This window comes from Chaetodon trifascialis, chromosome 1 (genome assembly GCF_039877785.1).
Source record: "Chaetodon trifascialis isolate fChaTrf1 chromosome 1, fChaTrf1.hap1, whole genome shotgun sequence".
NCBI lineage: Eukaryota > Metazoa > Chordata > Actinopteri > Chaetodontiformes > Chaetodontidae > Chaetodon > Chaetodon trifascialis.
The window spans coordinates 8,522,754-8,535,638 of NC_092056.1; the positions used below are offsets into that span (position 1 = coordinate 8,522,754).

Consider the following 12,885-nt stretch of genomic DNA (forward strand, 5'->3'; position numbering starts at 1 on the left):
TAAAACAAAATGATTTTATATACATTTATTGTTAATACTTTTCAAATATAAGAAAAAAAATGGCGGTAAATGTATTGGCAGTGTTTAATACAAAAAGTGATTTTTTTTTTTGCACAACTCAAAGATGAACTTGTTTTATTTGAATACTTGTGAGCCTTCAACAAAAACACTTTGTGGTTTTCAGAATGCAGATAAAAAAAATGCGACTGCCTTACAGTTCAGGATGAGTATTCATAACTCGTCGGCTTGTTTTCCTGCGTCCGACCAACAAGCGAACAAGCTGACAGTGATGAATATTAATGTTGTACCCTGATATGTGCAGTTCATCTTCTTCTGTTCCTGCTCCATAAAGAAACTCAGGATGGACCTGTCTTTAAATGGATAATACTGGTATATTGTGGCCAAATAGTCGTCACGTACATGTTTTCATCAAACATCCTGCAGTCAAAAATCCCTTTTCTGCCATGTTAGCCTTCTGTAGACACCATTGAGAAGGTAAAACACAGTGTTCTTTGGTCGTGTTAGTCTTTAAGAGTAAGCCAAACTATCATAATACATAAAATAGTTTTTTTTGTTTTTCTTTTTTTGGGTGACTATCCTGACCTAAGATTTATCTCCAGAGGCCAATACAAACTTCAGTGTTAAACAAATGTTTGTCAGGAAAATAAGTCAATTATCAGAAAAATAAAGACATCAGAATGACAATTTTCACAGATAAGACACCAATTACACAAAACAGCTCAGTCCTGAAGAGGAAATACGAAATGATTCATTTCTGGAGGAGACTCACGAAGCACAAACCGACTTGACGTATACGCCAATGTGGATTATGGGTAATTCTTTAATACCACTCAACTGGTGGGTTGTGATCGTAACAGTGCCCGTGATTCCTACAACAGCATTAGCCCCAGTTGCTGTCTGTCATGTGTTACCCTTACATCTGAGCCACAGCTGAGCATCAGATCATTTAAAAAATAAATACAAGATCAGGTGATTTAGCAACACTCACCGCTGTTCTGAAGTCTTCAGAGACTCCTTTAACCAACCGGATGAAAAAAAAAAAATACTCGAAGATTTTTAACCCATTTCACAAGTCGTTCCTCTTTCCTAATACAAATAGCCTAAAATGACAAACCTTGCTCAATTTGTATGTGAACCAAACCGAAAACATTACTTATGTGGTTATATTAATGGGTTTTTCCAGTATTTTATATTTAGAAACAAAGTACTCCATTAATTCTTTGCTGTTTTTGCAAAATGATGCAATTTGAAAAACAAGTTCTCCACCTTTTTATTATTCAGATGGTTCGAACAGTCTGTGGATTCAGGACATACTGTTAGAACAGCTGCACGTTTTGTTAAACAACATTCTGGGTTTTTCCAAGATCGCAGAGTATTCATTTTTTTAACCGAGCGCTTAGCTCTGTCAGTGTGACGGCAACACACGAGGAGCACCAAGAGCAACTTTAACAGCACCTCAGAAAGTCCTTAAAGTCAAACAGCACATACGACTCTGCAATCAGTGATGACGGGAGTTTTCATGTGGTCGCTACATTGTACTCTGGAGTTTTCAGAAGGTAGGGAGTGAAGTATGCGAATAGTACTGCAGAACACAATGAGGGAGCTTGTTCATAGGGGACACATTAAAACCACAGTTGGCACCACATTATAAAGACATTACAGGATAGTACAGTACAGAATAATACAGTACATAGATTGTGATTATATACATACAACACTGACACCGTGAACGGGGGGGAGACAGGATAGAGACAGGGAGGCTGCCAGATCTGCGTCTGGGAGACAGAACTGAGAGGCAGCAGTGACGATTTATGTCAGACCGATTTCTTCTAGAACGCTCCGCGGTGCCTCAGCCTCCTGCAGATGAACCAAAGACAAATAAACATTCCTCGTTTGTCGCACTGTGGGCTTGTTTATCTGTCACACGTTGTAGTGCAAAGTACTCCTCTAAATTATAATTAATAGTACATGACTCATAATTGCAAGTTACTAAATGTGTGATGGGAACAGGAGGCCTTTCCAGCGAGTTAAACCTCTCACAGTCAGCCATGCTGTTATTACAATAGTGCTGCATGCTTTGCTATAAATACATCACTGAGCACTGATTCTGTTGACTCCAAATGACTACAGCCAGACCGCAAATCAGACATGCAGGGCTGTGCTTGCTTCAGCGCTCTGGCACAAGGGGGAGAGGGGTATTAATCAAGCGCTGCAAGCTTAAAATAAACAGGTGACGGCAGGTGTAAAGGGCTGCAAGGTGAAAAAAGCAGCGACATCTTTGGTCTCCCCTTCTGTTCGAGTTCAAAATTAGCATTGCTGAGTGAAATTAAGTCTACATTTGCAACAAATAAGAGCTGCAACTATCAACAGAAAATGAGCAAAAAAGTCTAGTAATTGAAGAAGAAAGTATTTCATTAATGTGCTGCTTTTCTTTGTCTTACGTGCCAGTAAATATCTTTGGGGCTTTTGATTTGCATTTTTCCAAACTGTCTGACATTTCACAGACTAAACGCTTCAATAATCTGCAGTGAAAATATTAATTAGTTGCTAAGTACAGTTCAGCTGACACTACAGTCGGTCTGTCTAATAGCTTCGACTATCTGTTGATGGAGAACTGTGCGTACCTCCTGCAGCAGGTCAGCCTGCTCTATGGCCTTCAGCACATTCTTCTTGGACGTCTCCTGGGCCTCTCCGCCCAGCAGGAACTCATCCAGGATAAAGTAGGCCTTCTCAAAGTTGAAGATGATATCCAGCTCGCACACCTGTGAGGCCACAACACCACAAACAGCAGCAGATCAGAGAGGACGCTGTGCTTATTGAAAACCTTGGATTTCATATTGTTTTACCGCTTTCAGACCATCCTTCAGCACGTTACATGGCTGATATTTAAAGAGACTCACACTTCCAAAGTATTTGTCCAGCAGCTCCACATATCGATGGATGATCTCCAGGGTGATCAGCTCATTATCCTGATCCTCTACTGCACAGCAGAAGTACAGGCTCGCATATCTAAAACATAAAGCAAGGAAATAGTAAGTGCCACATGGATTAACAGGCTGTGATGTGCACAAACATTAATGCCTCCACTCTCAGCAGAAATGCAACATATCAGTGTTCGTAACAAGGCTGGGTATTTGTAAGCTGTGATCACACTTAGCTCTGTGTATACTGAAAGAACACACAGGGACTCAGCTGTCGTCACACAACAGCTAGTCTTTAAAGGAAAAAAGTTACTGTATGCAAATATGTGCTGCTCTGTATCACTGAAAGTGAGATAAAAGCAAATGCCAAACAAAAGCTTTAAAATGAGAACCATATTTACTTGTGTACCTTGGCATTAATTAACCAATATAACTTTGTTTTCAATCAATCCTGTCACTTAAACCCTTCCAACGCATAAAAGCAAAATAAATAAGAAAATAAAATGACAATAACTTTGAATTGTGACCTACACAGATACTATTTATTGCAGGGCTATTAAATTGGACTGTACATGTACTGGATAAACAGATAACTCCAAGAAAACGCCTCTTCCAATACTGCAGCACTGTCACTGTCTCCTGGCTGTTTTGTTGTTTGTCTTTGTCTATTAGTTTTTTGTTTTACTGAACTCATGAAAATGTGTCTTTTGTATTTTGGTCTCAGCACTCATTAGCAATGACAAATGAGGCACTCCTCTTTATATATTTGTATCATTGTCTTCCATTGTTTGGCAGTTGCTGTTCGGGAGGGGGTGTTTCTGGCTTTCATAACGCACCAGAAGGTGACATCTAAATGCCAGAAATCTCAGTGCCTGACAAAATAATCAGTGAATCACTGGTTTTCATAAACAACCCCAGCAAGCTTCCACAGTTACACAAGTGACGCACCAAACCAAACATTAACACATCCTATTACTAAGATCACCATCGGAAATGCCTGGCATAAGAACTTTTACCGCAAAAATCAGAGGGCAGGCCATCTGGACCTTAGTGAAATGTTTAAAGGTTTAACACAATAATCTTACTCAAGGACCACTTGCTTTTTCCAGGGATTTCAGCCACAAGCTCAAAGTCTTCATCAACAGAGAAACTCCATCTGCGCAGTGTCTCACCGATATTCAACCACCTGTTATCATCACGTGACAGAAGCTCCATTCTTAGGCCATAACAATGAAACCATCTCCATGACAGCTCAGCAAACTCCATCTTCTGATGGAGACAGTGGATGCAGATGAAAGTGCTGGAAAAAGCTGATGGAGTAAAGACTATTTTCTCAATCTATTACTTTCATAGTGAGGAATAGACTTTAGCACTCAACAGAAGCTGTGGTATCTTGTGATAAGTGACTGGTCAGCAGCTTTTTCAGGATTGATTCGGTTTGAGCAGATTTATTTAAACAATCTGAATGGAAAGCCTCATTCAGAAGACAAGAAAAAGGTCTGCAAAGCGAGATGAATATCTGCTGCACGTTCATCCGTGTGTTCACTTAATGTATGTGCGTTTGCATGTTAACAGTAAAGCATGTTGTTGATGCCACCCAGGAAAGACAAAGTGAGGGAGGTTATCACAGCCAGTGTTTTAACTTATTCACTCGCCTCTTGTACACAATCTTGAGGTCCCTCCACTCCAAGAAGCTGCACATCTTGGGCTTCCTGGCCAGTATGGTCTGGACCAGGTCTCTGGAGATCTTCTTCCTCTCCTTGTCAGACAGAGGCACGTACCATTTCTGTAAGCGCAGCTTTCCCTGCCGGCTGAACAACAGCATGAACTGCATCTGCGGGAGGAAGTTCAGTTTAAAGTTATCCATGGCTGAGATGAGATTAACATGAATTTACGACGTCTTGAGAGGCTAATGAATTAAATTACGGTTAAGAAAACATGATAGTGGTAAAGGGACGGAAGGGGCCGGCTTGAAATAATCAGCAGTCGTGTGCCATTGTTGGTTAATATTATTTTTCCATGACAATAAATTTAATTCAGTACATCTAACAGAATGATGAGTCACAAACGCCCGACCACGAAATATTTCATTATTTTCGAGAGTAAAACAACGAAGCCATGTGCTTAAATGTATTTTAACTGTGGTAGATTTTACGTCAAGGAGGCTTTTTCGTAAAGTTTCATTAGCTTACGTTAGCTAACCGTGCTAAACTTCCACATTTTAACATCAACAACACGCTACGTGTCGTTTGCGCCCCCTCCTGCGACGCTTAGCTAGCTACAGCAGATACGAGAAGTAAACACGACTCTTTACCTTCGACAGGGCCTTCGATTTAGTCACTTGGACGACTGGTAACTTCAGTAAATTCAAGCGAAATACATAACCAAAGAGGGCGAACAGATATGCTCGTCTCTCTGCAGGCTAGCTTCTTAGCCAGTTTGATGCTACACTGCCAAGAAGACGGTGGTTGCTGGTGAGACAGCGATTAAGACAGCGGCGCCGTGATTGGCCGAAAAAACCACAGCTGTGGAATTTGACTGGTTCAGAGATCCGTTAGTCGTGACGTTGTTCCTAGCGTCCAACTATGGCTTCCTGAAAGTTTTCCAGTTTTCACTTCTCTTTTTCGTGTAACACTGAAATGGACCTTTGAGGATGAAATAAGACTAATAATCTAAATAAATAAATAAATAAATTAAAAAAAAAATCGCCCACCAAATGACACTTATATACACATAGCATAGACGTGTATAATATATAGAAATATTCTGTTACAGGTAAAAGTCTTGTATTCAAAATCTTTTTTAAGGAAAGTGCAAAAATATTAGAATCAAAATATGCTTAAGGGCCAAAAGTAAAAGTATTCATTATGTAGAATGGACACTTTCAGAATAATATATATTACATTAATGGATAATGATTATTGATGCATTAATGTACACATGACTTTAATATTCAAGATGGTAAATGCAGGGATATTTTAATTACTGCTGGCAGATTTATATTTTGTATTAATAATCTAAAGTAAGTAGTAATTAATTACAACCATCAAATGAATGGAGTGAAAAAGTACATTTGCCTCCAAACTGTCCAACACTACCTCAAAATTGTACTTAAGTACAGTACTTTTGTAAGTTGCTTTGTTAATGTTTGTTTCGTTTTCTCTTCCCCTGTATGTCTTATTTGTATGACAAGGTGCAATGCAAATCAACTTGAACTTTTTGGGGAAGTGGCTGACTGTTTACATTCAGGTTGGGCCTTCAAACCCTGGAAAGGGAAGCGATAGAGGTGCGTTGGCGCCCCCTGCCGTTAAATAATCAAACCACAGGAACATTTTATGTTTTTTGTCCCCACAATGAATACACAATTTCACGCCAAGTTTATAGTGGCTGTGGAGCTGGAGCGACGTAATTGTTTTGCAGGACTTGGGTCCTCTATAAGCTAAGGCCTAAATATATTCAGTTTATAATGATTCAAAACAGGAAAACAAGGTTAAAGAGTGTGTGAGACCGAAAATCAGGCGCTGGGCTGAGAAACTTTCAGGACCTCGGACAGAGGCAGCTGCAGTGACTTTGCTGCTGATACTGCCAACACACTCTGAGCACTTCAGGCCGAAAACTGAATTTTATGCTGTCGTCAAAATACAGATGGCACAACACTGACAACTAGCCATCCAGTTCATTTAGAAAAAACCTTTATCTTATTTTCAGTTAACCAGCAGAACTTTAGTCTGAGTTACACAGACACATCTACAGCTACACAGCAAATAATAAGAAACATTTTCTTTTAATTTTGCTTTATTTTCCATATTTTATTTGGATTTTTATTTATTTATTTATTTATTTATTTATTTATTTATTTATTGCCTAATTTTAATTGTGGGAGGGAATTGAAGCACTCTGGGTAAACCCACGCTACCAAAAAAAAAAAAAAAAAAAAAAAAATTCAGTCACACTTTTCTAGCTGATATATTTTGAATATTTAGCTCACTTTTCTCACATTTAGCTCATTTTGAGGTAGAAATTAAATGGGGAATCATCCATCCATCCATCCATCCATCCATCCATCCATCCATCCATCCATCCATCCATCCATCCATCCATCCATCCATTTTCTATGCCGCTTATCGGAGCCTATCTCGGCTGTCAACGGGCGGGGGGCCAGCCAATCGCAGGGCACAAACACACAACCATTCACACTCACACTCACACCTAGGGGCAATTTAGAGTCACCAATCATCCTAATGAGCATGTTTTTGGTCTGTGGGAGGAAGCCGGAGTACCCGGAGAGAACCCACGCATGCAGGGAATCATAATAGTAAATCTAAATCTAAATCTAAATCTAAATCTAAATCTAAATCTAAATAGTAAATCTAAATCTAAATAGTAAATCTAAATCTAAATAGTAAATCTAAATCTAAATGCTAAATCTAAATCCAAATCCAAATCTAAATGCTAAATCTATAATGCTAAATCTAAATCTAAATCCAAATCTAAATCTAAATCTAAATCTAGATCTAAATGTGTCGCCAAGTGTAAAGCTAAATATTTAAAAAATATGCAAATAGCCCACGCCTCTCAGCACGCGCAGACCCGCCCACACCTCTAACAACCCCTGCTGTGGATGAGGAGGCGAAGTGAGGGGAAGGACAAAACATGGCCGGTTCTCTCCAATTAGGAGAGATTGAGCGGGCGGTTATGGCAGGTGTGCCTGCTGCACTCCAGGGTGCACTTCCGCCGGTAGCGTCCACACCGTTAACGGTAAGTTACTTAGTTAAAACTTAAACTTTTCACTGTGTTCGTTGGGAAGCTATTGCTAGCTAACCGACCTAGCAAGCTAACATTTGCCAATGTGACATGCCAGTCATGGTGATGGATTAGATATCACCAAGACCAGTAGACCAGCATCATTTCCATGCTGGTCTATGCTGGTTTATGCTGGATTGATGCTGGTTTAGCTGGTGAGTCAACATAGCTATGTTGGTACACCAGCATGGTGTTGCTAATAACGCTGGTGAACCAGCATGTTGTTGCTAGTGATGCTAGTGAACCAGCATAACCAGCACGGGATGCTGGACCAGCATAACCAGCATGGAATGCTGGTCACCAGCATCAAAACACAACATATGCTGGTTTTGCTGGTGGCTAGCTTTGCTGGTCTAGTCTAACAGTCTGACTGCAGATCTGACGATAATATCATGTTTTACAGTGTCGGAGGAGGAGACCCTCAATTTAATCAAACTGAGAGCACAACATGACCATCTTTTTACAGGACGGCGTCATACAGCTAACAGGCCTGGGGGTGAGTGATTTGTGCATTGAAATACATAATTGTTCTAAGCCCAAAAGTATGTTTGAACGAACAGAAATGGCTACTAACAGTGATTATACTGCACTAATTTCATGTATGATAGTAGCAGATGTCTTTACACAGTTGACGCTGATAATCGTGCTGTGTATATAGGCAAATGCATGCAGGCGAAGTATTTGAATGCAGCTATTTGCATCCCTTTTCCATTCGTCAGAAGACTACTGACTGAGTTGGGTCTCCAGTCGACAGTGAGCCCTTATCAAGCCTCAAAAAAATGGGACAACCTGAAACGAAAATATAAGGTATGCAGGTTGTTTGTTTCTGTTAACCTTATTTCAATAAGCTTTCTGCCTAGTTATGAATTTATTTTGGCACACATTTGTTCAACAGTCTTGCCTTAGCCTTGACCTTTCTATTTTCAGGAGCTCAAAAATCCTGCAACAGGGACGGGTACGGGGATACTGAATCGAGGGGAAAAGCTTCCCGTTGTAGTGGTCTTGGCCGTTAACAGTTATTAAGACTGTGATTGCCTGTCCCCAGCCACGGCTCCCCTCAGGTGGCAGTAACCTCATCACCGCATCCATCGAAGCCCGGGTGAGGCGGTAATCTGTCAGGAGCTTGCTTTCTCCATCGAAATACAGTCTCAGGACGGTCACAGTGAGATTTCTTTGGTGATATCTCTGGAGGGGAGGATTTTCGACCTACAGACATGGAATTTCGGCTTAGCTGTGTATTTACATTTGATAGTCAAGATGCTGACTAGAATGATCAACGCTGATTTATCATCATCAGCAATCGTTATCAATTTGATATTTATAAATGCAGCTCCAATGGGCGCATACTAATGACATAATAATGACTTTTGTCAAGTAGCCAAGTGAGTATTACCTGCTGCAAAAGCAGTATGCAGCAGTGCAAACTCTTTGTACTGTACATAAACGACATTTGCAATGTTTCCTGTAAATTTAATTGTGTATTATTTGCGGATGATACAAACCTGTTCTGCTCTGGCAAAGATCTTGAACATCTTCTGAATACAGTGGTGACAGAACTCCAAAAAATAAAACGATGGTTTGATGTGAATAAGTTATCTTTAAATATAAGCAAAACTAAATTTATTGTCTTTGGAATGCGTAAAATAAATCAAAGAGTGCAAATTACTATAGATAACGTGGAAGTGGAAAGAGTGTTTGAAAACAGAGTTGATATTGAGTTGTTATTGATCACAAGCTGTGCTGGAAGCCACATATAAACTTCTCAAAGAACAAAATATCAAAAACCATTGCAATTCTGTATAAATGTAAAAACATCCTTACAATAAATTCACTAAAAACTCTGTACCAATCTCTAGTAAGACCATATATAACTTATTGTATTGAAGTGTAGGGACACACATATAAAACAATCACAAAACCAATCCTTTTACTTAAAAAAAAAAAAAGCAATACAGATCATAAACAAAGCAGATTATAAGCAAGCAAGCAACTTTTTATAAATACGTATGAACTTAAATTCAAAGAACTGGTGGACTTTAAAACTGCACAGCTTATGCTCAAAATTAATAACAACATGCTGCCCGACTGTATTCAGAAACTGTTCAAAGAAAGACAAAGTCATTACAACTTCAGAGAGGTATGTATGTTTACAAAGACTAAATTCAGGACCAATATAAAACAAAGATGTACAACTGTAACAGCGGTCAACGTGTGGAATAATCTTGAAAATGATCTAAAAATGTGTAGAACAATTTATACATTTAAAAAAATACCTAAAAGGAGGATGATCAACTTATACAAATTAGAATTATGAGCAGTGGTGCCTTCTATGTTGAAGAGTTTTTTCCTTTTTTTTGGACTTTGTTCATTTGTTAATATAAATGAAACAGCAGATTGCAATATAACCTGTTTTGTAAAAGGGTTGGCGAAATAAGCTATGCTTCAGCCTACACCTTTTCAGTCTTTAACATTCATCAAATGCTTTCTTTAGTTATTTATTTATTTGTTATTTTGATTTGCTTAATCTTGTTTTGTTTTCCTTTCTTGGACCTTGATCAGCTGCTGTAATTATGTTGTGTTGTCAAGTCTATTGCGCAATGAGTTGTTGTGTCAAACCAAAGACCAAAAAAAAAAAGAAAAAACTAAACTAAAACTAAAGTATGCGACGCAGTCGTGCTCTCCTGCGCCTGGAGTGCTGGACCTCCTCCTGGAGCCCGTGCCAGATCCTGGCGGGGCACAGAAACGCTGGATTCATTGTTGCTTGATGTCCTCTCGCTCGAGATGATCAAGCAGGCTGTACGGATCTTTCGACTTTATAGCCATATTGCTCCTCAGCTGATTTAAAATCAGCTGAGCTGCAATCAGCACAATGATCAGCTGCTGCTACTGATCCACAAGCTGATGTGAGTTGACGAAAGTTATGCTGAACACAATTAAATCATTTTAACTACACAGTTTATTCTCACAGTTACATGACGAAACGCAATATCATGCACCGTCAGTCTGTGCTTGATATATCTGGCACTTTAGGATATAAAGGTGACTTTAGCTACGAATAGTTGTGGCGTCACACGGAGCAGCTTTTTTTCTTTCTTTTATCTTTATTTTTTGAGTGATCGTCAAACAACACAAACCCATACATATATTAGATGATTTAAAAGAAAGTTTAAATGATTTGCACATTTAAAACATATTACAGAATTAAAGACTACTTTGTGTTTTTAGAAATTGTTCTTAAATAAAGGCTTCTATGTGCATTCAGCTGCAGTCCCTTTGACAGCTAATACAGCTGTGCAAACGTCATCAGTAATTGACGTCGCTTCGGATTGACGCTGTGGAGTGAGAATTTTTCATCAGAATCAGAATCAGAATCAGAATCAGAAAAAGCTTTATTGCCAAGTACGATTTTACACATATGAGGAATTTGCTTTGGCACATCTATTAAAAAGAAGCTATTAGAAAAGTACAACATATAACAGTAAGTAAATAACATAACAATGAGTAAAATATATAACATATAATTAAATATAACAAGACCCGAGGAGAGGAAGCGAGTGGAGAGGAGATGAGGAAACCAATTTACCGAATGAAAAGTACCCCATGTTTTGTCCTTCGTCTCACTTCGCCTCCACATCCAAAGCACGGGTGGTTAGAGGTGTGGGCGGGTCTGCGCGTGCTGAGAGGCGTGGGCTATTTGCATATTTTCTAAATATTTAGCTTTACACTTGGGGACACATTTAGATTGAAGATTTAGATTTAGATTTAGATTTGGATTTAACATTTAGATTTAGCATTTAGATTTAGATTTAGATTTGGATTTAGATTTAGCATTTAGATTTGGATTTAACATTTAGATTTAGATTTAGATTTAGATTTGGATTTAGATTTAGCATTTAGATTTGGATTTAGATTTAGCATTTAGATTTAGATTTGGATTTAGATTTAGCATTTAGATTTGGATTTAGATTTAGCATTTAGATTTGGATTTAACATTTAGATTTAGATTAATTAAATTTACTATTTTGATTCCCCGTTTGATTTCTACCTCAAAATGAGCTAAATGTGAGAAAAGTGAGCTAAATATTCAAAATATATCAGCTAGAAAAGTGTGACTGAATTTTTACATTCAGCACCCCATACATATACCACAGCGAGCTCGAGTGTGCTCCTCACAGCAAGAGACCCGACCTCAATCATCAGTCTTCACAGGAAACTTTGAAGTGAATGTCTTGGTTATGGTGGCCAGAAAACGGTTGATGCGCACTTTAATGGTGTGTTTTAGTTTCACCAGTTTCCTAATTATGCAGTCAACGATGTATTCGATCATGGCTTCATCGTTTAACAGCATGCACCTGCGCAACAACCCTGGGGTGCCCACCGTCCTCCAAAGCTCTTCGTGCACCGCTTTGGCTACGCGCACTAACTGGCGGGGCGTTGGCTTGACAGCAAGGCCAGAGTCTGGGATCTTTGCCGACAGCGCCGCTTTCATTGTCATCGTGATGGCTTTGAGCTCACTAAATGACGCCTCAAACGACGTGTCTCTCATGATCCGATCAACCATTGCTGAAGCCATCATTATGGAGGAGAGGTCGTCCCACAGTTCTCCGGGTTTTGTTGTGGCCTCATGTGGAAGTTCATCAGCTCCATGACTGATTTTTGGCTCGTCTTTGGTAGAAGCTGACGCAGCTTCAGACATGGGCATCAAAGTGTGCTGCTCCAAAGGGCCGTTTGCGAGTGGAACCAGATTTAGTTGTTCCTTAATCTGCCTCAGAGTATTACTCGCAATGTCTCTCTTCCTTTCATGCGCTTGTATCTGCTGGTTGAGCCAATCCAACATCATCTTCATAAAGGCGTCCACTCCGACCTCAACCGCGACAGTAACGCGCTGTTTGCGCTCTTGTTTTGGTTTCAGGTGGTGCAGAATTTTCTTTCGCAGCCGGTGAACCTTATGTGTGTGCTGGCTGCTGGAAATGTCACTGGCAATTTTTTTGAAGATGCACAAGTCATTGGTGGCCTTTGCTGCCTCCCGATCTTCCTCTTTTGGGATCATGTAGTCCACCATCCAATCCACCACATGAATCAGCTGCTTCAGTGATGTCGTTCGTTCAGGAGTCTGGAAGCATCCATATTTCTTCCTCAG

At 39.5% G+C, this 12,885-nt stretch overlaps 1 protein-coding gene across 1 annotated transcript; it reads right to left on the bottom strand.

Moving 5' to 3' along the window:
* Positions 1-10: 10 nt before the first annotated feature.
* Positions 11-5,441, bottom strand: LOC139349283 (AP-1 complex subunit sigma-2-like). The gene is made up of 5 exons (XM_070989944.1): positions 5,257-5,441; positions 4,598-4,776; positions 2,922-3,030; positions 2,646-2,783; positions 11-1,878 (listed from the first exon to the last, which is right to left on the bottom strand). The coding sequence occupies exons 2-5, from the start codon at positions 4,774-4,776 to the stop codon at positions 1,831-1,833; spliced, it is 474 nt and encodes a 157-aa protein (XP_070846045.1). The 5' UTR covers positions 5,257-5,441; the 3' UTR covers positions 11-1,830.
* Between the last annotated feature and the right edge of the window lie 7,444 nt (positions 5,442-12,885).